The following is a 26,545-nucleotide window of genomic DNA, read 5'->3' on the forward strand; positions in this document are numbered from 1 at the left end:
CTCATCCATATATTCTTAATGTTCCCTTGTATATGTAAGCAAAGCCAGGAAGAACTGGAAAATAAAGCACAGATACTAATTTGTCTAACTTTGTTAAAATAATGTTTAAATAAATGTTACTAAGTTGTAATGCAAGTACTGCAATATTATAACTTATTGAAACCACTCAATAAAGCATAAAAGAATGTTTAAAGATCCTCAAAACAGGTTTAATTCCACAAGCAGGCTACTATCCTCATTGCACATTCCCTTTAGGTCAACTCCTGGCTTGTCAAACAAGTGCACAATCTCTCTCTCTCACCTGTCAACCTTTTAGAGCAAGAAGTCTGGACAAAGCCATAAATAACGGGAGGGACACCGGCTCATAAATAGGGTCACTTTTTAAATATTGCTCTTACAAACTTAGAAAGTTGATAGAATAACAGGTTTTGCATTAACATGAATTTTCTGAGGGGTTTGAAGTTGGGAATTCAAATGTCTGTCATTATATTCTAACCTCAACCATCAATGACTTTCCAATGATTTGCCAGAAAACCACAATTTTATGAGAAACAGACCAAAAATATGAGGCAAAAATCTGGACATTCTGTGAAAAATAAGTTGAGAGGTATGCTCTCTTTGTGTGTGTGTGTGTGTGTGTGTGTGTGTGTGTGTGTGTGTGTGTGTGTGTGTGTGTGTGTGTGTGTGCACGCGTCTGCGTGTCATATTAGAAACGGGACGTCCTGTTTTTTGTATTTGTTATATGTATATGCAGGCATGTGTGCAAGTGCTTAGGTCTGGTGAGTGTGGCTGCACACATGTATGCATTTAGGAAAGTGGTTGTGCTGTGGCTGCTTGTGATATGTGTCTTAAGGTCCTTTCAATGTGTGTGTATGTATCCAAAAAGGAAGTCACAAACCTCTCCGTATGCTGACAATGTACACTTGAAAAAGCCCGTTACGAACGGGCGAAAGCGCTTGTGATTATCGTGGTGTTCTGTTTTTCGACCTGACTTGTGGATTAAAGCTTTTTTACCTACCTTTGGTTTTCTTTGTGAATCTACACTAATTTGGAAGTGCATAACTGAGTACCGAATGGGTTTTTCTACCAGAAATAACATTGTCAGCATACGGAGAGGTTTGTGACTTCCTTTTTGGATTCTTAGTGTTTTGAGTGACTGAAGCTGTTTTGTGTGTGTATGTATCTACATATGGAAGTGTATGAGAGAGACTGTGATTGTTTGGGGATTTGGCTGCTATATGAGCTGATCAGCAGTTTTCTGAGAATATGAAAAAACAACTTACTTCCCTTACTGGCTGCTGCAGCCAGTCATGAATCTAGAACTTACTTCCCTGGCTGCTACAGCCAATCGGGTCCCTTGCTTTACTGAAGTGGACCTGATTGAGTGCAACTTACAGGCAACAGTTAAAGAAAAAAAGGCAGAATTATGCCGTGACGTTACACAGCAGTGTCAACATCTATGAGGCACTGAACAAGGAGTGGAGGAGGTAGAGAAACCCACAGCTGCTTCATGTGGGGGCCCTGTTATGCAGGGAAATAATCTGAGGCTCCTCACAGCTGTAGGTTCAGTGGGTGCCTAACTGGATGAATCAGAAAATGTTAATATTGTATTTAAGGAGAGGGGAGTAAAGCTGGTTCAGAGACAATTATATAACGTTTATGTTAGAAGTATAGAGGTGGACGGTGAGCAGTGTCACAAAATAATGTATATATAGCTGGGAGATTCTAGTAAAAGTCTTCAGGTCTTGGAGAAGACTGTGGCATATAGGATTCTGAATGGAGAGGAATGAATTGACTAACATACAAGGCCATGTCAAACCCAGATTTGATGAATATGCTTCACCTCAAAAAATCTAGATCCGTCAGAGCCACAAGGGCGGGAGACTTAAACCTCGACGCGGCTATTAATAGGACATGCTGGAGGGATAGATTCATCACCCAAAGACTCCCTATGCTGTGGAATAAAATCCCGGTATATGTGAGGCAGAGCACCTCGCTGGCCTTGTTCAAGAGAAATCTTGACCAATGGATGGGAGATCGCAGATATACCCCAGGGATTACCTCAGTGTCACTGCTTGACAGAGGCACAGCAAAATAATGGGTATAGTTCCCCATACTAAAGGGGTGGCGTAAGCCACAAAACTATGGGCTAGGCTTGTAAATGCCCTCGGGCAGATAGCCTAGTATGAACCTATGAACCTATATTGCAAGCTGAACATAACAGTGGTGGTTATCCTGGAGATGTCCCTAGTAGGATCCACTTGTCAGTGCTGTTTAGAATTAGAGTTACTACTATGATGATGATAGGTTAATTAGGGTTTAAGCTGTAAAATACATTAGACAAGTTGATACTGGGATTTGTTGAATATCAACTTTGTGCCGTTGCAGTAGTTGTAGTTGTAGTGGAATAAGGTTAATTGAAAATTAATTGATTTGAAGTATTGACATAATGCATAAATGTGCCATTCTACATAGAAAGTTCTGTGTAGAGGTCCATAAAGCTTTGTAAATAACTTTTGCCCATCATTTTCATCACATAGTTGTTCTACATCTCCATCTTCTTGCAGATTATTTGCCTCACTTAGTGTTGCTAATTCTGGCACCTTTTATTCCCTGTCAAGCCAAGGTTTTAATGGCAGTTGAACCCTAAAAGAAGCCTTCCAATATGTCACTTGCCATGATGCATGTCTGTGTGCATAACAAATTTCAAAGTTTGTGTACAGTGATTGCAGTTTTAAAATGTGAAACAGGAACCCTAATACAAGAAAGTGTGTGAAGAACATGCATTGTGATAAATTATCACAATGGAAAACCTCAGTGGAAATCCAAATATCTGTACACAAAAATGCTTTACATTTTACTTAATGTTTTTAAGGAGATTGGTTTGATATTAAGTTATCAAATGCTGACTGATTTCATGCTGTGGCTGATAGTTTGATTATTTGTTGTTACATAATCTAAAATTGAACAACCAACCATATTCTGATAATGTTTAAAGATTAGCTCCTTCACTTACACTTAAAAGCTGTTGAATGTTTATTTGGAATGTTGACAAATGCTAAAGGTTTATCAAATATGACTGTTTAAGCTGAAGAAGTGCTGTTTCTGTTTACTTTCCATATCTGCATAGTTTTGTCTTTACGTACATTGACATTTAAATCGTGCCCCTCTACCACTGTATCCTCCTAGTAGCTTATACTGTACATCATCTACATTCGGAGTCATTCATTGCTTTCTTACAGTGCACTTTATTCTGTTGTTTTATGAGGGGATTTCATTTTGAAGTGTCTGCACAGCCCTGACATTTTTATACCTACTAATCTGTTGGCATCAGTAATTAGAAAACTTTACAGTATCTGATTTTCTTTTGTAGACTGAATAACTGAAAGACCCTCTTATGTTCACACCTCCAAAGTACCAGTAAGACTGATTGCTTTGTAATAATCCTAGCTCTCTGTTTATTACTTGTTCACATTACAGTAACCATAATTATGCATTAATGCTTCCACTAATTGTCTTCTGGATTCCCCTAAGAAAGACATTGGCGTGTTTTACACCTGTTCTTCTTCTTGCAGAGATTACAAAGTGAGCTTCCCCTGACACCTGAACAGCTGGAGGATGTATTTGACAGCTTGGACCATGACGGTAATGGATATCTGACGCCAGTTGAGTTCAGCATGGGTCTAGGTAGGTCCAGATTGACATGTTCTAGAAACTGTTTTCCTTTTGTTTGTTTGCAAAGATTTTTATGTAGTCTGTACAGCTAAAGCAATCTAAAAAATACACTTACTTTTTAATTATCTCAGTACTAGAAAATGTAGGATATTCTTTTCATTTTGAGAAAAATTTCCTGCTTTGTTTTTTGAGACTGAATGTAAATGCGTTTACATTTGTCTGAGATTGGTACAGCTCTACCTGCTTTTAATAAAGTTTAGTGAATCAATATCTTACCTTGCCATTGATGCCAACAGAATGATCTTTTAGAAAACATTTAACATAGTGTTCAATTCATTTAATGCTCCATATCAAATAGTGTTCATAGTTCATTTAATGATGCATATCAAACTTTGAGCCATATCCAAAATCCGGCTTTGAACATTATCATTCCCTGGCACCATTGACAAATAAATGTACCGAAGTTGCATGCTTTACAAATCACGGTTGCCACAAGCTGCATATTCAATAAAAAACAGAGACCTCATTTGGAATTAAATAGCCACAGCCATGTGTTTATTGCCATTTACTTAAATAGAAGCCAATTATTATGAGATATGCGCAAGGCAGGAATGTCAGGGAGGCCATTTTATTTCTTTCAAAGCATTCCCCTAAACTTACAGGACAACAGACAGCACATTGATATCCAGCCCTTCTGATTTAACATACACACATCATAACAGCTTTTTCATTTCACAATTCATCACAATTTCTCTTGGCTACCTTACAATCTGCCAAGGAGCCATTGCTGGGCTAGTAAGTCCCCTGGCAACAATCCCTTGAGGCTGTCTGGACTGTGGAATATCCAGCTGAAGAGTCCTGTGACCCCCCCCCCACTTACCTTGGCCTCACTTACCTTTCCTGTCTTCCGCTTACATGACTGCGACAGTCTAGCCTAACCTGTCTGTCTTATCTGGAGGAGAAGGTGAAAACCTGAAAAACCCAGTGGGCAAAATAGGAAATTCCTTCACGAACCCTAGTGTGATCACCTTTGTAGGTCACCGGGTTCCCTAAGTACCTTACCTGGTCCTAAACTAACTGACAAGTACACCCCTGCTTTTATGAGGGGGTGGGTAGGGTGGGACAAGCTGCCAAGGTAGAGGTTGAAAAGACTGATTTGCTTTGTTCCCAGCTTTTTCAACCCTTTCCCTGGACAGCCCAGTCCACCTCAGCCCTCCTACCTATCCTGACCCTACCTGTTCTCCACCGCCCCCCTCCCCCCACTGAAACCTAAGTCCGAGCTGACCTGCCTCATGCAAATGATGGCTTGCTGCAATTGGCTTGCCAGCTGTTATTTCACTTAGAACTGGAAGCTCTTCTTTGATCCACAGTATGTTATTCCTTCATACCTGTCTGATGAGTTTGGCTTTCCAATAATTTGTTAGAAACTAAGGCAGTAGTATAATCTGTGCTCTACTTTGGACTGTGCTGCAGCCCTTCGTTGCAGGGAGATGCATTTTATTATGCAACTTCATAATACCTCTGTAGTATTTTACTTCTAAAGCTATGGAATTATGAAATGTAATCATTTAATGCAGATAGTCAAGGTGATGCATTTTAGTCAGTCATATCTCTCCATCATTAGTCACCTACATCACCAGAAGCTTCAGTATCTAAGGTGACTAACAGAGATAAGAAATGATTCTGCCAAGGATATGGTAACTTCTCCAAGTCCTAAAGTGAGTAGGCATCTATTCCTGTTAATTTCATGTCACTGGAAGTAAGTGCAAAACCTCTCCCTGGCATCTGTTCTGTACATGAAACCATTTCATTTATTGCTGTGTCAAGTTTACTCTTCCATCCCATAGACCAATACAATAGCTTGTAATAGAAAAAAACAGAGCTAGTAGTGATAGCCTGTCACAGGTCATGACATGATTAGTTTCCTTTAAGAGCTATATAGAAGGAGAACCTGTGGATTTTATCAGCTTGCACAAAATATTTTGCTCTCATTGATGTACATCACTCCAGAACTTACATTAACAACTAGGGTGTTGAAACTCACAGCCTGTTAATATGTGGCTTATCATCCCAAGTGACAGAAGATCCATACTGGGCATATACAACCGGTAGCAGATCATGTTCTTTAACTTATTACAGCTGAGAAACATTTCCAGGTGCTTCTGTAATTACATCCTACTGATGCCTCTTGGCATCAAATATTGCTTTTCCATATTTGCAGCAATAATTCTAAACCCATGCTACATACAAGGTATTAAAAGCTTTCATGTTAAAGCTTACACAGTGGCAAACTCAACTTTGATAGTTGACCTCTGTCTAGTGCAGGTGAAGATGTATTAATTATTGTTCATATGATATTTTATACAGATATAAATGTTATGTTTTTATAAATTTCTCAGCAATCAAGTAACCTGGACAGAACTGCTTTACCTTATATGAAAGCTCTTAACTGGATGAACAAAAATGCTGCTGACAATATGCGTGTAACTTGAGTGACCATTGAGATATTGTCCGTTCTTTACTGTTACAAATGTAGTAGTTACTGTGTTTACTATGACTTATAAAATTCAGTTTAAGACCTAGAGCCTAAAGAATACAACCAGTATAAAAACAGTTTGTGCTGAAGAGTTTGCCATTTGTACTTCTTTACTAATTCCTATGATTTCAGTGAAGTAATCATTTGTTTGAAATGTGAGGACATAATTTGATTATGTCGAAAAGCTTAGGCTTCATCTGTTGGAAGTTACAGTACAAAATTCCGGAGCTGCATTGGAGGGAATGAGTTAAGTTACTTCAGTCACAGAATATTTTGCATTCCCATCCCATGTAGGCAAACTATCTTCTAGTAGTTCAGAAAGATAGTCAAATGTCTCTTTAACTGCACACAGTCAAAGCAGCAGCCATGTGATAATGCAAAGATATATTTCATGCTCATTTAGTGGAAGCTCCAGCTGGTGTAGTTTTTTCTTTATGAGACAAAAATACCTCTGCTAGACTGAAACATTTAGTAATCTAGATGATTCTATTAATGGTTCTCCTTAGTCCATTACGAAAAAAAAAATAAATGTAGCCATTGACAAGAGGCACATAGAATTGCCAAATCTTTCTTAGATCACTTGCACTTTTTAATGTTTCCAGTGCTATAAAGAGGTTGGCAGTTCACAGTTCTGTTTCTTCCCAGCAGAGATACCCACCTTGTTTTCCATTTCCTCAGCGTTACTACACATGCATACGCTATATTAGTAGCTTTAGAGAATTCCTCATTGTATACTTTTCAGTCATTTGTGTACTCTGACAGGTCACTTCTTTAGTGTAAACAAGAGCTGTCTGATAAGTTGCAGAAAATAGTTGATCCCTTTATTTCATTCATGTTTCCCCAGATGAGAAAATCATTATATCAAGTGACTATGAACATTGATAAAGAAAATGTTTCCAGAAGCATAATCTCACTCGCTCAAAGCTCGTTGTATTTCAGCTGTACTACATCATGGCAGAATATAGTTATGTTCACATCTCAAACATTTGTGATAAAGCAATGTGGCCTCTCCTTAAAAATGTCAATGACATTTGCAAGAAGTTTCTGTAACACGTTGCTTTTTCTCCAGAGTACCCATCATTAGACACCTAGATGAACTGTGTATGAGAATCTTGGTTCAAGGAATTAGGATCATGCACAAAACACATTAATTAACTGTAGATGTAAGGTAATAATCTTGAAAAAATAAATATGCCAGTACTGTTTAGTCACAAATGTGTTTATTTAAATTGGTAGTGAAATGAAAGTTACAACCTGATTGGCAGTTGCGTGTCACTACTTTGCCTGAATAATGACTTTGGGCTTTTTTGTGTTGCTTTTTATTTATTCATTCTTGTTTCTCATTAGGCAACAGCCAGTTTCATATGGCTCTCGACTCATCATTTTTCAGCTTGACTAAGTGTAGTAATTGAAGTCTTGCAAGAAGAGACATTTTTATTTTTCTGTGCATGTATGTTTCCTGCTTAAACACTACTTACAGTTTATGTGAATGAATACATCTTGTTATATTAATGATTTACTAGCAGCACAGCTATTTTCTTCTTCATTATAACCAAGCATTCCCAGTGTTATCTTTTTCTTGTTCTGAAACAAGACTGCTTGATGGGATTTGTATGCTGACTTATATACATATTGCTAATAATCTTTGACTTGTGCAAAGTTTCTTATCCTAATGTGCTGTCTTTTTGGTATGTTCTTACCATGGTACATGATAGAGTATCAGCGATGAAAACATCAAACATTATGAAATCAAATCTTTCTTGATGAAATAGACCATCTTGAACATGCTAGCCATCTATACTGTAGTTCCTCAAAGCTACAGTAGTAAAGATGCCTGTACCTTAGTTCATATGTTTCCATTTGACTCTTAAGTATGTCTAAACTTAATGCAACATTGTTGGCCTTGTTACTCCCAAAAAGCAAAATGTTGTAAACAAAACTGTAAAGGAAATGAATGGGAGAATATGCACTTTAAGTTTCTACTACTTTTAATTTCTGCAGGCATATGGTGGTGGGGTGGCTGCAGTGGTGCTGCGGTTACCACTGCCACCTCACAGCAAGAGGTTCTCTAGTTCGATTCTCAGCTGGGGTGCCTACTGTGCAGAGTATGCATGTCCTCCCTGCAGTCATGTGGGTTTACTCCTGGTGCTCCGGTTTCCTCCTGCATTCCAAAGACATGCAGTAGAAGGATTAGACACTGTAAATTAGCCATAGGTGTTAGTGAGTGTGCAAGTGAGTGGCACAGATGAACTACCACAGCAGGACTAGCCACCCTGTGGTGTAAACCTTGGCTCGAGATGATTGCTGCTGCTGAAGCACCCCACCCCATATGCAAAATGGGAAAAGGGGTTGAAGATGGATGGATATTATAAAGTAGTATATAATTTCCAAATGTCTAAACAGACTGTATTGGTTCAAACCTTATGTAACATATCATCTAAGAGCATCATACAGTTTCATTTATTGCACTTCAAATACTTTTTTTTTTTCAAATTAAGAAAAGCCGCACATCATAAATAAATACAGAGCACCTGTATTCCAAGATCATGCAGGGGACTTCTGATCATCTCCACCCCCATGCCCTTGTATATTAAATGTAACATCTCAGATATTACACTGTCCCACACTAGGGTAAACAGTTGGTTTTGTAGCAAAATCAAAACATTCTGTTTTCCTCTGCTGTAGTGCAACATCAGAGTTTGTATATTTAATTAGCAAGGATATAGGGGGTACAGGGGGCAAAGCCCTCACACAGCAAGAGTATTACATTTCTTTTTCCTTACACTGTTGAATATGATGCATATTTGTGTAGTGTTGATATTGTGATAGCAACTTTCATTATGTTATGTTTGACATTCTGTGATTGACAGCCATTGCATTTACAGTATATCATGTACTTGTTTTATATGAGGGCAGTTGTTGCCCTTCTGTGAAAAGTGACAAAATGCTACCTTTTTATGAATGGAATGTATTTTTTTCTCATATTTTATAGTGCACCTCCAAGTTTATCCTAAGGACTGATGCTTATTTTATTTATTTTAGGCAGATTCATTATCAGTTATGATCTGCTTACATAGCAAATAAAAAATATTACAAGCTTTCAAAATAGTTTGGTGTAGCTGTGATGATAAATGCAAGTTATACCGTGCTGATATGAGTAACAATGCAATTGCATTTAAAAAGGATCTATAAATATGTTGCAAATGTATGTGGCGGTACACTTTACTTCACCTTATATTGCAGGTTGGTAATTGTGTACAAGGTGATGAGATTACCTGTGTTGCAATCTATAATGTCCGCGCCATCCTCGATCCTCCAAAAGCCTTTTTGATTATGATGTGGATCATGTGGTGCAGAGACTGCTGAGGATACTGGTGCTAGCTAAACTTTTGTTGGAGCCGAACCAGAAAGGCTCGGTACCAAGAGGACCTGTTCTCCTATCTTCGATTCCTCCTCTGACCTCGAGCTGTGGTTTCAGAGCCGGAATGCATGGAACTCATAGTGGTGGAGCTGTCAGAACCGAGACCTGCTTCAGGCTCATCGGTTCCAACTGCTCTGACTACCTTGATGCTGTCTGAGGTGTCTAGGAGCTGACATTTACTGGTAGAGTCCGGGGAGGATAGTCGGACTGAAACTTTTTTCGGTTCCCTACTTGCTTCTTGGGGCTTCGACTCAGGTGAGTTCGGCTCTTACCTCAGCTTCAGAGCCACCCCCTGTGGTATCAGGGAGATCTTCCAGTTCCTCGGAACCAGGAGTGTCAATGGACCATGGGAAGGGAGGGCTTTGGCAGCTATGAGGAGAGCTCTGTCCCCACAGACATCCTCACTGTCTGATCCAAGTATTCCATCCCCCAAAGCACCAGTATCCATCTCTGCACAGATGATTCCACAGAAGCATAGAGACCCAAAGCTTCAGGATGCCCCATTGGGTGAACCCCTCTCTTCAAAAACCTCTCAGGAATGTCCTTCCAAAGAGGTCCCTCAGAAAATGTTATGTAAGAGGAAGCATTTAGACTCCCCAGAAAAGTCAACTACATCTGATACGGACCTCTATGAGTCAGAAGGGTCCCACAGTCGTCCTCTGAGGATGTCTCCTTTGCAAACATCTTGGAAATCCTTAAACAGAGAGGTGGTTGGAAGCCAGTTACCCCTTCTGATGAGGAGTCCGTCTACCTGAAGGCTTTTGGGTCTCGCTCTTCAGCCACCTGGGTGTCTCTGACTTTCAATGAGCTTATGGAGTTAGTTTATCGAAAGGCGTGGGAGTCTCCGGACACAGTGGAACCTGTCTCTAGGAGGCCTAATAAATTCATCACCTCTCCAGATGACAAAACCTTCCTAACAAAAGGACTTCCTGTAGATGCTATGGTGGTAGCAGCAGCCACAAAAAAGGAATTATCAAAGACTTCCACATCTGTCCGTCCCCCGAATAAAGAATCATGTACGATGGACAGATACAGAAAGCGCATGTTCTCTTCAGCGGCCTTTACTCTCAGGTCCCTGAATTACCTTACACATTTCACAAGGTTACAGAATGATCTCCTAAAAGAGCTTGGAGATACTCTCCAGGGTACAGTAGCTGTGGGGGTAGCAGATAAGGTATCTTTCACAGTTTGCCACCCTTAATTCAGTAGTCAACTCATCCATGAGGCTAGTTTCTTATGTAGCTGATGGAGCAAGCAGATCAGCGGGTTCCAGAATTGCCGTTAGGTGGTATTCCTGGATTCACTTGTGTAACTTTATGGAACTGCCTAAATCATCCTTTGTTAATACCCCATTTGATGGCTCATCTTTGTTTGGGCCTAAAGTCAACGAAACCCTAACCAGGTGTGAGCAAGAAGGAAAGACTCTCTCTGCCATCAGAGTCCATTTTTCCACACCTTTTAGACCCTATCCCAAGGGTTGAAAGGGAGGAAAAATGTTGTTTCAAAAATCCCAGAGGGCCCTTCGAGACACACATGGTGAACCTTCCTCCAGGGGCAGAGGAGTAGGTAATAATGGAAGATGCTGGCCATGTGGCAGAGGGGGTCTGCAAAACCAGGGTGACCGAGAATCTTTCTTTGGTAAGCCCTTTCAGTGTTCCTGAAAGGAGCCGTGTCTGTCCCTCTCTGGAGACAGTTGAGGGTTGCTTATCTTTGTACCCATGAGCCTGGCTGAAAATAGCAAAAGACAAGTGGGTACAAAGCATCGTATCCAGAGGTTACTCAATACCCTTTTCCATGCCACCTCCACAAACAAAAAGGATCCCGGATGTTACACCCAGTTACAGGGAACAAGCAACCATATAAATTCAAAAGTTGCTAGAAAAAAGTCATCCAGTCAGTCCCAGCAGACCAGATAGGATCCGGACCTTACCCAAGGTTCTTTTTAGTTCCAAAGAAGGCAGGGGACTGGAGACTCATACTAGATCTCAGCAGACTAAACAAGTCAGTAAAAAAGACAAAGTTCCAGATGATCACATTGCAGTCAATACTTCCCTTTCTAGGGAAAGACAATTAGATGTGCTCTGTAGACCTCCAGGATGCGTACTACCACATAAAAAATGGACAGGCCATACAGGAGTCATCTGGGCTTTCAGCTGGGAGCGAGTCACTTTCAGTTTCTTGCTCTGTCCTTTGGCCTCACTACAGCCCCCAGAGTGTTCACCAAATGCATAGCAGTAGTCATGGCTCACCTGAGGCATGTAGGATTCTGAGTGTTTCTATATCTGGATGACTGTCTCTTAACTGCCACCACCAAGCATCTACTCATTGAGGCAAGAGACACTACCTTGAAGCTCTGTGCTCAGCTAGGGATTTCAGTAAATTACAAAAAGTCTGCCTTATTGCCATCTCAGCATGTCATTTTTATAGGCACAGAGTTAGATACCAAAACAATAATAGTCAGACTTCCATCAGACAGGGTGCAGGCACTTTGACTTCAATTCTGGAATCTCTTCTTCAAATCCAAGGTTCAAGCAAGGACAGTCATAAAGGTGCTGGGGACTGTGGCAGCAGCAGTAAATGTAATCCCGCTGGCAAGACTACATATGAGAATCCTTCAATGGCTTCTACTCGCCCAATGGTCCATGCAACTTCCTATGTCTCACTGGATAATGCTAATGGAAACCTGCAAGAAAGACCTTCGTTGGTGGCTTCACTCAGACCAAGTAACAGAAGGTCGATTTTTTTCTTACCCCTACTCCGGTAGCCACAGTGACCACGGACGCTTCCCAGATAGGGTGGGGTGACATTATCAGGGAAGAACAGCCCAACGCACTTGGCAGGACCATGAGGTTCATTTGCACATCAATGTACTAGAGATCAGAGCAGTGCTGATTGCGTTGCAAGCATTCCAAGACTCTCTTCCGATAGGTACAATTACAATACAAACAGACCACATGTCATTTGTATGGTACATAAACAAGAAGGAACCAGATTTTACTCCCTTTGTTGAAAGTCCCTGAGAATATGGCAGTGGGCATCATCCTCCCAACGCTTTCTGATAGCAATGCACATCCCAGGAAAATCCAATGTGATAGCGGGCAAGCTCAGCAGAGCAACTTTGTTGTCACATGAGTGGTCCCTGAAGAAAGAAGTAGCGGAAATGATTTTTCACAGATGGGGCCAGCCTTCCTGCGATCTTTTTGCTACAGCCATGAACACAAAATGCAGCAGCTTTTTTGCCCTAATTCCCCCATTGAAGGAGTCCCCAAGGGATGCACTTTTGCACAATTGGCCTCCAGGACTCCTGTACGCTTTTACTCCCTTTCCTCTAACACCCAAAGTTCTTCAGAAAGCCAGCACTTTGGGAGGGACCTTAATTCTGATAGCCCCTTACTGGCCTCGTCATATCTGGTTCCTCTTCTTGAGGCCTTATCTTCAGAAGGAGCCTTGGATTCTGGACCCAGCGCCAGACAGTCTGACCCATTCGTTGGGGGCCCCCACCCATCTCGTCACTCCCTCAAGTTGACGGCATGGCTGCTGCAGTACCAAACATAGCCAGGCTACACAACTTTACCCCAGAAGTCCAACACATCCTGATTTCTTCTCATAAGACATCTACTAGAAGACTATACCTCAGCAAATGGAAAAGATTTTCAATCTGAGCTTTACAGAATCATATTGATCCTTATTCAGCATCCATTCTAGAATTTTTGGCTAAGCATTTTAATGAGGGAGCAGCTGCAGCAACCATTCAAGTCCAGTTAGCAGCAGTCTGTAATTTTCATATTGGGAATGAGGGACTGAATATTATGTCCCGTAGACTGTCAAAAGCTTTTCTGAGAGGCACGAACTTGTTAAGACCAGCCATAAAACCACCCCTCCCACCATGGAACCTAAATGTTGTTTTGTCCCGCATAACTCCCCCCCACCCCCTTTGAACCTGCATCATTTTGTAGCTTGAAATTCCAAGATTGGAAAACAGTTTTCCTGGTAGCAATCACATCAGCTAGGAGAATTTCGGAGTTACAGGCTTGTCAATCAAACCTGTGTACATGATATTCTATAATGACAGGGTTTCACTATGCACAAACCCTTCATTTTTACCAAAAGTATGTTCAGAATTCAATCTAAACCAATGTGTAGAACTGCCAGTGTTTTTTCCCAAATACGGCAATAAAGCAGACTACATGCTTCACCAGCTTAATGTTCATAGACAGGTATGCTTCTGTTTGCACAGTACAAAAGAATACATAAAATCCGACCAGCTTTTTGTTTCCTTTTCAGATAACAAAAAAGGGCTTGCAGTAATGAAAACTACTTTGTCTAGAAGGTTATCAGAATGCATCTCATTTATTTATCAATCAACAGACAAACAGCTGACAGGCAAAGTAAGGGATCATTCTGCCAGAGCTGTTTCTACTTCTCAAGCTTTCACTGCAAAGTTACCTATAGATGCTATTTGCACAGCAGTGACGTGGGCAAAGCCTCATACCTTTATCACTCATTACAAAGTAGATTTGGCTTCCAGGGACAGGGCCTCTTTTGGGTCCACCATTCTGAAGAATATTCTCCCATGAGCCACCCAGGAAAAATGGTGCTAGGGACGCTGTCCTATCAGTATAGAATGGAGATGAGATAGGGCAACGTCACGTAAAAACGTTTTGTACTCATCATAACATTCCATGTGAGTTGTCCATCTCGTCTTCATTCTTACACCCCACCCTCCTACCCGCAACCTTTGGATTTTGGAATATCGAGAGAGTTTATAGTTGGATTTTTAATATGCTTTGATCCCTTTTCTTGACTTATAACTTATATATAGATATATATATATATATATATATATATATATATATATATATATTATATATGGATTCACTTTGAATCATCGAATGTTCAGAACATCGACGTTCTGATAATCGAGACCAGAACATCGATGTTCAGAACATCGAAAGTTCAAAATGAAACATAAAAAAAAAAAAAATCACAAACTGCACCCCCCACACACACCCCTACTTTAATATTCCAACTCCGAGATCAAACTACAGTGGGGTAAGGGAAATCTCCCGTTTACCGCTATATGCGGTAGGACTGAACGGGAGATTTCCCGTACCCTATCTGCAATGCCAATACTCGGATGACACACACACACACACACACACACACACACACACACACACACACACACACACACACAACATGCAGGGCACCTTGCTGCCCTGCATACACACCCAACATTCCACAATCTCACTTACCTGGCACTTCCACTTTAAACCTTCAATGTTCTGAACATCATGTTCTGGTCTCGATCAGAACATCGATGTTCTGAACATTCAATTATTTAAAGTGAACCTATATAGATATAGATATATATATATATATATATGTACATATATATATATATATATATATATATATATATATATATATATAGATATAGATATATCTAAAGGACATCAGCAAACAAGATCTAAGGAAGGCACTAGAGCATCATGGGATAGAGAATGAGCCATGAGCTGGTTGGAGACTTCGAGCTTTAGTATATGGCTGAGTTGGAACCGAGGATCGGTTCTGAATGCATCAGTATTGAAGGAAGACTAGATGAACAACTCACATGGAACATTATGGTGAGTACACAACTTCTTTTTTCCCTTAATCAAGCCACTCAGTAGAACTGGACTGTCAGCCCATTAACCGTCATAAATAAGAGCTGTTGAGATGTCATTGAAAATGACTTGAATTTTCCTACCGTTAGGAGGTCATAACTTAACTGTAGGTCCAGTGGGCCTGAATGTTCCACTGGATAACAGAACTGTTAGGGTCCATTTCATAGATTACTACAGCTTCATTAAGGCAACTTTTTTTTTTTTTTACAAACTAATGGCCTTACTCTGATGAAGCTTTATTCTTAAAATATGGACAGCATCTATTGAAGCCTTATTCTCAAAATAAGGACACCATACTAAGCTGCCTTTTCCTTAAATTATAGCTGTTGTTTAGACAACTACAGAGTCCTAGTGGCTTAATGCCTCTTACTGATTTCTTTTGGCAGAGTCCAATGGGACTAGCCCTGCTCTGTTATACCATCTTTCATACAGCTTCCCTCTCCACCCTTCACTCATTGCTGCTCATCCTCATATACTATTTATAATAAACTAGCCACATCTACTTCCTATGTTCAGCCATCAACCGTCATTGTATCATTGTACACTACACATTTTCCTGCTTCTGTTCTGTCCTCCAAATTAGATATAGCACCCTTTTCATATTCTTTCCTCTCCTTTATTCTCTTAAACTACTTACCACTTCCTCCATCAAAAAGACTACTCATACTCACACATTTACCCACAATCACACTTAGCATTCACCTGTCCCCACACCCAAACTCAAACCACACCCACAGTCAGTCACTGTCTTGTCTTCTACTTTACAATGACTACATTTTATTCTTTGTTGACTTCTACCCTTAATCACAAGTTTGTATATATACATAGGTTTACTATCAAAGCTGTGACCAACGAAAAACAGTATGGAACACTGAGCAAGTCACTATGTCAAATCACATGCCAATTATTCGATTCAGCATTATTCGAAATATCATTTTCCCTCCACTTGTCAGAACAGGAACTACTGATTGTCAGCAGTATCAATGTACTCCACAACACTAAACTTTATGTTTTTGCAGGGTGCAAGTCCCCCTGCACCCCCTGCAAATTATATATTCCAATTCCGAGATCGCACTGTAGTGGGGAAAAGGGTAAAGTTCCCAATCTTCACTGTACCACAACCTCTACTAATCACATCGACCACATAGGTGCAAATGCACACTGCATTTGCTGACCGGGAACTCATACACTTGAAGGTTCGACAACACGGAATTCAACATCCCGTAGTCGCCGAACCTTCACTCGTAATGTTCATGCTAAACCATATATATATATATATATATATATATATATATATGTGTGTGTGTGTGTGTGTGTGATATATATATATATATATATATATATATATATATATATATATATATATGTAGTCCAAACAAATCTGTTTGGCTGCCAAAGAAAATGCAGCTGTAATCAAGAATAGAGCAAAAAGAACTCTGCATAGTCACCATGTTGAGGTTAAGAGTAAAATTTATTGTTACAAAACAATAAAATAAAATAATAAAAGATGAGCACTTTTAGATATTAAACCCGTCATCAGATCTAATACAGAGCAAAATTACTTCCTTTTTATAAAAACATATCAACTTTAACTATGAAAGGCACCAAGAACACAGAATTAGAATAATTTAAAACCTAAGGCATTGATATCGCATCAACCAATCCTCAGTTACTGTTCCAGATACTGACCAATCAATTTTATCATCCTCAGCTGAATACAAGGTGCAAATTATGTGATCCAGTCCTTGCTGTAAAATAAGAGAGATTATTATTGGTTGAAATCCCTAGTCAAACATGCTCATTGGTCTTTTCTTAACAAATCATTTTCTGGTATTCTAATGCCCTAGTAAGCAATATGTGCCTATTGCGCCAATGCTTTACATACAAATATTGAATTAATCCTTTAATACAATACCCATCCAGTAAATTTACTTAATACCCATGAAGAACTTACAAAACCACCTATCCACCTTCCTATAAAAACTTTTTTTACTTTTGTTTAGATAGATATTTTGTATATAAATGTTCTTTTCTTTCTTACTATTAAATATATTTAAACTTTTTATTGTGGCTGGTCTTTTAGAGAATATTTTAATCTCTGAGCATACATATATATATTTGGTGACAGCTCTGGCTGCTCCTGGAAACCTTGCTGTTGGTCAAACTAGCATTTGTATAAATATTAGTTTCACTCACTGTAATTGGGTACTCTTGCAAGAGCCTTAGAGTAGCTGTATTTGGAGTGTGTGCTGGCAGTGTAGCTACCTTATAGTCTGGCATAAGGGGCCATAGCTAGTAAATCTGTGCCAACCTTTCCCGGGTGTGTGTGTATGTGTGTGTCTGTGTGTGTGTGTGTGAGAAAATCAAATCTCAAGGAGTGTGTGTGTGTCAGCTGTTTGGAGCAGGGACATGAAACACAGGTTTCACAGAGAGTGTGCTGGAGAACTTGGCTTCGACACTCGGCTAGGTCTCAACTCTATAGCTGTGCCAGTGGGGAGTCTTATTGAGGACCTGGTGGGAGACAGACGGAGAAATCCAGACCCTGCACTGTGCATGTGTCCCCTGTGTGCTCCTAAGGGAAAATTTGTTTGCTGTAGAGAGCTGCATCTGTGAGTACTGGGTGTGTCCAGTTTTGTCCAAATGAACATCTCCCTCCAGTGTCAGTGGTGAGACTTCAGGCTCCTTGATTACTGGCCCAGAGTGTGGACATCACAACCACCTCAGGTCTCCAGTGGAAGGAGTCATCAGGCCTTTTATTCCTCCCCACTGGCCTGGCTGTTGCATGTCTCCCATCCGTATGGGTTGGATAACTGAGAAAATTATCCCTCTTTTATCAGGACCAACCTACATGTAATATAGGACTCCTGGCCCTACAGGCAGAGTCGAACTGTGTCCAGAACTGTGTTCTCTATCTACATCCAGACATTAAGATTGCCTATCGTCCAATACCTAAAGGAAAGACTGCCTAAGTATGTAAAGCCTAGTTTTTACCCCATACTCTGTAACTGCGTGCCCAGCCTACCAACCCGCCCAGGACTGCCAGCAGCCAGCACCAGTCCCCATTATCTTCCAAACTAGGTCCCTCTTTCCTGCCATTGCACCCTTATTTCTTTCACTATCTCTCCTCCCTAATTACAGCTCTGCTCTCCTTACTTCCATTCCTGCTATACTCCCACCTCCTCCCTCAAACCTGCTTCTAAGTTTCCTACTACATAGCACCCTTGTTATTACACCTCCTCTCTCTCTACCTCTGATAAGCTCACTGGTTTCCTGCCTTTTACTTGAGCTTTACACCATTTCACACATTTTCCTTCCCTTGGCCTATCTACCCTTAGTGATCTGTCTACAGTACATCTGCTTTTAGCACACTCACTTTCTTCTTACTAGTCACGCTATCACTGTCTCAAGTACCTGCTTCTTCTACCTGGCTGATTGTTTCTCCTCTTTCCAACTCCTTTGGCTCTTCCTATTATTCCTGTCTATTTTCAATTGTTCATTTCTCCTACCTATCCCACCCCTTCTGCTTAGACTACAGTCCCCCATTGGATTTCACCACCCCCCCATCTCAGCACTCCTCCCCCTTCACCGCCTTTTCCGCCTTTCCCTAGGCTTGTGCCCTTCCCCCATACCTTTCCCATCCCTCCCACGTAACCTATAAGTAACTCCCAAATCCCAGGACGCCATCTTTATTCCTCCCCACTGGCCTGGCTGTTGCATGTCTCCCATCCGTACGGGTTGGATAACTGAGGTGAGCCAGACATATTGTTTTGTACCTACTTCTGTTTTACAGTTGCTTATAATTGATTCACTGACCGGTTTGTAGTTAGCTATTTAGTTTTAGTGGAAGCGACTCTTTATACAGCATCATATTGAAACATACTTTTGTTTTACAATTGCTTAATGATAACTTCCTGACTGGTTTGTAGTAAGCTACTACTTTAAGTGGAAGCGACTCTGTACACAGCGCCGCTGAACCAGATGACTGGGTTAACTATACGCAGGTGTTTTACTTTATTCTGCTCTCGCCATGTTTAGTGAACACTCAATGATTGATTTATAGTTTGTTGTTTTTGTTATTCATGACTCTGCTAACATCTCTCTGAGACGGAGTTGCTGCTTCCCAGCCTCCTCTCCTCAACAACGACACTGCACTGTTAGCTTAATTATAGTTACTTGCTGGAATGTGCTTGCTCTGCTTTAAATAGGTTCTCTTTACAAATATCGCTATGCACAATATATTTTGATGCTGTTAAATATTAACCTTCACTCTATGGCTATGGAAAACTGACTGATTGTTCATAGCGCTATCTGCATTTACGCATATGCTTGTGTAATGTTCTTAACCTAGCTTTCAAGTCGTTACAGCCCTGAGTAATTTACATTGTTGTAAAACTGTATAGCGGGCTACTACAGTGTTTAAAGTGAGTGTTTTTAGCTTAACGCTTTCAAGCCTTCTTAGTCCTGAGTTATTTACATTGTTATATATCTGTACAGGGGACTACTATAGTGTTTAAAGTGAGTTAGATTGCATTCTTTAATTACCTGTTAACAGCGAAATAACTAAACGCCTTAGAGCACAGCGCCCTAACTATCTACCACAGCTACACAGGAATGTGATACAGGAGAATATTCAGTGCTAAAAGACATGTTTGTTTTAATAAATGCTTAGCTAACTACACTAGCCACATCTATATAGGAACATGGTAAAATAATGTGTTTTTATACTGCTCAAGGACATTTTGTAAAAGTGCTTAGCTAACTATTCTAATACAGTATTTTGTTGACGATTGAATAACTCCTTGTTCTCCTTTCTATATCTCTCCTTCCAAAATTATCCCTCTTTTATCAGGACCAACCTACATGTAATATAGGACTCCTGGCCCTACAGGCAGAGTCGAACTGTGTCCAGAACTGTGTTCTCTATCTACATCCAGACATTAAGATTGCCTATCGTCCAATACCTAAAGGAAAGACTGCCTAAGTATGTAAAGCCTAGTTTTTACCCCATACTCTGTAACTGCGTGCCCAGCCTACCAGGACTGCCAGCAGCCAGCACCAGTCCCCATTATCTTCCAAACTAGGTCCCTCTTTCCTACGCTGCCATTGCACCCTTATTTCTTTCACTATCTCAACTCACTTAATTACAGCTCTTCTCTCCTTACTTCCATTCCTGCTATACTCCCACTACCTCCCTCCTCAAACCTGCTTCTAAGTTTCCTACTACATAGCACCTTGTTATTACACTCTCTCTCTACCTCTGATAAGCTCACTGGTTTTCCTGCCTTTTACTCTCTTTACACCATTTCACACATTTTCCTTCCCTTGGCCTATCTACTTCCTTAGTGATCTGTCTACAGTACATCTGCTTTTTGCACACTCACTTTACTCTTACTAGTCACGCGATCACTGTCTCAAGTACCTGCTTCTTCTACCTGGCTGCTTGTTTTCTCTCTTCCTCCCTCACTCCGCCTCCCCTGCCCCCAAATCCCACCCCCTGCAACCTCTACATTTATCCCCACATAACCACACCCTCCATATTCTGCACCAATCTCAGCCTCTTCCTGTCTCCACCCACTCATCAACACTCTCCACCCTCACCCACACAAAACCTCTCTGACTACATACCTTACAATAATACAATCTCTTACCCAACTCAACATGTCCCAAACACACCTCCCACTCCTTCTACTAACTGTATTAACTTCCCTCTCCACTGCCTATATCATATCCTACTATGAGCTACCTCTAAGCTATACTGTTAGCATCCCAAATAAACACACCCTAACTACCCCCCCAACTATACTCACTACCTATCTCTGCCCCATATATAACAACTCATACCTTGAACCAAAATACCATCGTCTTACATATTAAATACCTTATTCTCACACTCTCAAAACACATCTACTACTATAAACCCTTACTCAAACAAAGTTTGTCATTACAAGATGGGGACATACACCCTAATCCAGGCCCTGAAACTGTCCCTTAATTCCCAACATATAAGTCTACACCACACACCCCATCTCCCAAATCTCTCTATAGCTCATCTTAACATCCAAGCATTTGCAACAAAGTCCCAGCTCTTCACGCCCTACTAGAAGTCCAACAGTTTGACATTCTCTGCCTTACAGAAACCTGGCTTAAAACCCACTATAAAAGACAATGAAATTATCCCCGGCTATAACATCCTAAGACAAGACCGTCCAAAACAAAAGGGGCGGAGTAGCCATACTCTATAAGACTGGACTAGAAATATGCAAAACTATGCTTACACCTCCAAATGACACTAATAGTGAAATTATTACAGCCAAACTCTCCTCAATCCACACAAAACTATAAATATTATTTGTGCTTATCTTCCTCCAGGTTACAATCCCCTTTATTAGAAGGCCTACTTAACTGGGTCACAAACACTCTCAAGAAACTATACTATTAGGCTTACTTCAACATTGATTGGAACATATGCAAACAAATGAACCCATCTACCCATATTAACCTCCATGGATTCCATCAAAACATTAATTCAACAACTAGAACAAATAAAACCAATAACAAAGAAACTATACTAGACTGGATCCTAACAAATACCCCCCAACAAAAATACACTACAGGAACCCTCCCAGATGACCTAAGTGACCACTCACTAACATACATTATCAGGCACAAAACACACCTAACGAAACCACCACTTATCCGATTATCTCGCAGCAAAAAACACTTTGACCCCATCAGTTTCATACTTAGCCTAGTCAACTGGTCACCTCTGCAAACCTTGCCACTAGAGTTAACCACTTCAACAATACCTTCCTTACCATTCTTGATCATCATGCCCCCATGCCTATACATGAAATTCAGGACAGCACAATGGCTTACAAGTAATACTAAACAACTTATAATAAGTAGGAACAAAGCCTGGACTAAATGGCTAACTACTAAAGACTCACTTGACCACCTCATTTACAAACAAAAAAGAAATTCGACTAAAATAGCTATCATACAAGATAAAAAAAACTTTTACACCCAATTACAGAGTTCCTCCCAACAACAACCACAAAAATTCTGGAATTCTATTAACAAACTTCTTTCCCCGGAAGTGGAAACTCCCAGTCCACTAAGCTCCCACCCTGACTCTCCCTTGCATACTGCAAATGCTTTCAATAACTTCTTTACTTCTACAATACTTAATCTAGCCAACCAACAAAGCCCTGACCCTGCTCTACTAGGTAACCAGAACTACACCCCACCACCATTTCATCTTAAACCCATACCCACCTCCTATATACTTAACCTACTTCAAAAACTTAAACCTTCTACACCCTCAGCCGACAAAATCCCAGCAGAATATCTCCAGCTAGGAGCTAAAGCTATTGCCTATCCAATCTCTATACTAATTAATAGAACCATAAAAGAAGGTACTATACCTTCACTCTGGAAAATCTCCCACATCATCCTCTCTTTAAAGGGGTGATTCTTTTGAATACTCTAACTACCGCCCTATTGCACTGCTATCTCCTATAGCAAAAATAATGGAAAATGCATCCACAAACAGCTACTTAATCACCTTCTATACAATAATCTCTAGCAAATTGCCAACATGGATTCCGTCCCTACCATAGCACCACCACAGCCTTACTAACCTTTATTGATTCCATTAATAATAACAAACAACAATCTTCTTTCATCAGCCTTCTTTGTAGATCTGTCAAAAGCTTTTGACATGGTGAATCACCAACTACTCCTTCATCGCTTAAAATCTCTTTCTTTTGATAGCACTGCTCTAAACTGGTTTACTTCTTATCTTCAAAATAGGAAACAAGCAGTGCTATGGAACAACAGTCTCGGAGCTTCTTCCTACCTCTAGGTGTCCCTCAGGGCTCAATCCTAGGTCCTCTTTTATTTTCCATCTTTATTAACGACCTACACCTTGCCACACCTCTTACTACCTGTATTCAATACTCTGATGATACCACCATCATTTGCTCTGCCTCTAACCAAAATGACCTACACGACCTCACCCAAAGAACTTTTACTACCATAGAGCAATGGTTCTCTAATCACTGTTTGCTTATAAAGCCTAAGAAAACTAAACTTATCCTCTTCTTACCTACACACCAATCCCCCTCAATTAACTTCTCTCTTACTTCAAACAATGGTACCCTTATCTCCCCAGACCAAACAACCAAACTCTTAGGCATAACTATTGATAACCAACTTAAATTTGACTTTCATATTAACTCAACCATAAAAGCAACTCATAGAAAATTAGGTTCTCTTTACAGAATCAAATCATTCCTAACTCCAGAAGCTAGAACTACCATAGCCAGAACTCATCTTATCTCTACACTACTATATGCTTCCGCTGTATATACTAACCTTTCCAAATATAACATCAATAAGCTTACATCTACCTACAATAACATTGCCAGATTTGCCACTGCCCCATATAAAACACATCACTGCAGAAATCTCCACCTCCTAGGATGGCTAGAGCTACCCCACCTGATTGAATACTACCAACTCTCTATAGCCCATAAAGCCCTCCACCACCCTGATTATACACCTATGCTCTCCACCCTTATTAAGCCTTACAACAACCTAAAAACCTTCACTTCTTGTAAAATACTGATCCAAACCTCTCTATCTAAGAACACTGTAGGTAACGCCATATTTTCCAACTCAGTTGGTAAAATATGGAATCAACTTCCTCCTGACCTGACAACCCAAACCTCCAACTCTCTATTTAAAACTAAACTAAAACACTACCTATCCAACCACAGGCTATGCTCATGCAACTACCCAACCTGATCTTTCTGCTCCTCACTACTCTTGCAAACATCTTTCTTTCTCCCAGCTCTAAGCTATTCCACTAAGAAATGCTCTCTTTAATCCTGTAACTATACCCTCCTCCCTATTCTACTGCTTACCTTCAAACATCCTACTGTATCCTGTCTTATTCTACCCTTTCCAATACTCAAGCTAAAGCACTACCTCCTATTATCTTTATGTACTTTCTTCACATTGTCATTATAATGCCCAAAGTATGTTCTGTGCTTAAAATTTTTTTTTACTGTGTACATATTTTTCATGCTTTAATTTTTGATTTGTGTATTTACTTTTTCTCTCATGCGTGTAACACCTTAAGTATTTTGTAAAGACTGTTTGATTATCATGCTGTTAGATAGCGGAGCTTTTCTCCTCGGGCCTCCACTGAAAATGGACATGTATCCAGTTGGACTAGCCCGGTTAACAAATGTAAAATAAATAAATAAATAAATAAATAATTGTAGTAACCTCATCAAAGAAGTGTAAATAAATAAAATTAGCATATTTTAAAAATACAGTCTGTTGCTGGGTGACACTTATTGTTTCCTAATGAGCCACAGGAGTTTCAGACTGTGGCTGCTCTACTTGTATCTGCATATTTCCAAGAAGTAGACTGCAGTTCATGATTTACTTCTTCTACAATGCAGTACATGCCAGAAGTCATTTGTTTCTGCATGTTCTAGACAGTAACAGTGACAACAGTGTTGCTAAATTACGTATTAATTCACACATAGGTACATTTCAGCTGGGTCTATAGATTTATCTGCAGCTGATGCTGTGATGCCTGTAGCGCAGTGTCCTAGAACTGATTTTGTAAAAGCCACAAGTTGTGGCACGATAGCTCATTAAAGTGTTTGTCAGGGGAACAGATTGGTTATTTGTATTACTGTACTTTCACTGCTACTGTACACGTCATAACGTTATTACATGTAGCACTGTTGTACATGTTATGACTTTATTACATGGCTCTTTAGCAGAGCTGTTTAGCTGACTGTGAATGATTCTACAACCATCTGGATATACAAAACTGATACAAGTATACTTTTTTGGACTTGTTCTGTTTCAGTGATAGTTAACAAAACTGTACTGCATTTATTTATTTGTTTCATTGAATATTGATTGAATATTGGTGGTCTCGCTCTCTGCAGTTTGTTTCTCAGTGCTAGTTCACACTTAAGCTCCAAGCCAAGTGGTTTCATAGTGGGGTTGTTTTACATCTTGTGAAGTTTTGTGTTTATCTAATTGCCTGGGGGTCTATCTTTTGTTTTATACTACTGGTATAGTTACATTTCTGTGTATTTGTGCTCAGTAGCAGAGCTGTTTATGTGGCTGTGACTGATTCTACAACCATCTGGATATACAGAGCTGACAGAAGTATACTTTTTTGCACTTGTTCTGTTTCAACAAAACTATACTGAATGTATCTGTTTCACTATCTATTGATTGAATATTGGTGGCCTCTTTGTCGCTGCAGTTTGTTTTCTCACCCTGTCGGCTAAGTGTTGTATCCTTAAACTTGGTGGCTTTGTATTTGCCCGCTCCTGCTGCAAATTTGTCTTTGGACACTCCTCCCAGCCTCATCTCATTTGATTCCTCAATTGAGTACAGTGAGATCATTTGGGAAGGACTACCACCTTGCTTCTTCAATTTTGGACACTCCAACCAGTCTCATCTCATTAGTTCTGTCTACTCCATACAGAAAGAGCATTTGGGAAAGTCAACCCCTTAGTTACTTAATCTTGAATTATCTTCGGTTTCCTCCTCCCTCTCCACTTAACAAAAAAATATATACACTTTATTCATCTGCTTTACTGTAACTGTGTTCTACCTACTTTATTACCTTATTTTACTTTGCTGCGTGCTCTTAAGTGTTCAAGCACTATTATTGCTATTATTCTGCTGCATTTATTACTGCTTGTTAGTAGCCTGGTTAAATTTATCTGCTATTCTAAGCATCTTAGTTTTGGTTTTAGCACTTGGGCTTCAGGCCAGCATAAATCTCAACCTCTTAGCACACAAAATCTGGACAGACCTTGACAGAATGGTGGGACAAAGGCCTAAAAATAGGGACAGATTTTATATATTGCTCTTATAAATTTATAATGTTGCTCGAATAACAGGATTTGTCTTAGCATGCATTATCCTGAAGGATATGAATCTGAAACACAAATGTATGTCATTATTTAGTGAATTCACTCCTTAAATCATCCCAGTCATTTGCCACAAATTTTATGAGGAACAGATCAAAAATCTGAGGCAAAAATTTGGACAGTCTGTAAAAATTTGTAAGTTGAGAGGTATGCAAGCCAGTTATTTTGCATTTAAGAAGGATTTTGTGGTCTACACTCTTGTGGATAAACCCTTAAAACCCTCTCTCCATAAGTCTGTCAAGCATTCTGAACACTATCTCTGGATAATACC

General features: G+C 40.0%; 1 protein-coding gene across 1 annotated transcript in view; it reads left to right on the plus strand.

Annotated features, from left to right (window-relative positions):
- The window catches only part of LOC122811200 (EF-hand calcium-binding domain-containing protein 4B-like), a 1,881,211-nt gene that overhangs the window by 971,552 nt on the left and 883,114 nt on the right, over positions 1–26,545 (plus strand). Inside the window, exon 4 of the mRNA XM_044082881.1 lies at positions 3,576–3,687. Coding sequence (XP_043938816.1) covers positions 3,576–3,687 — 112 coding nt within the window. The remainder of the gene's footprint in view (positions 1–3,575; positions 3,688–26,545) is intronic.

This window comes from Protopterus annectens, chromosome 9.part0, assembly GCF_019279795.1.
Source record: "Protopterus annectens isolate FY-2018-M chromosome 9.part0, PAN1.0, whole genome shotgun sequence".
Taxonomy (NCBI): Eukaryota; Metazoa; Chordata; order Ceratodontiformes; family Protopteridae; genus Protopterus; species Protopterus annectens.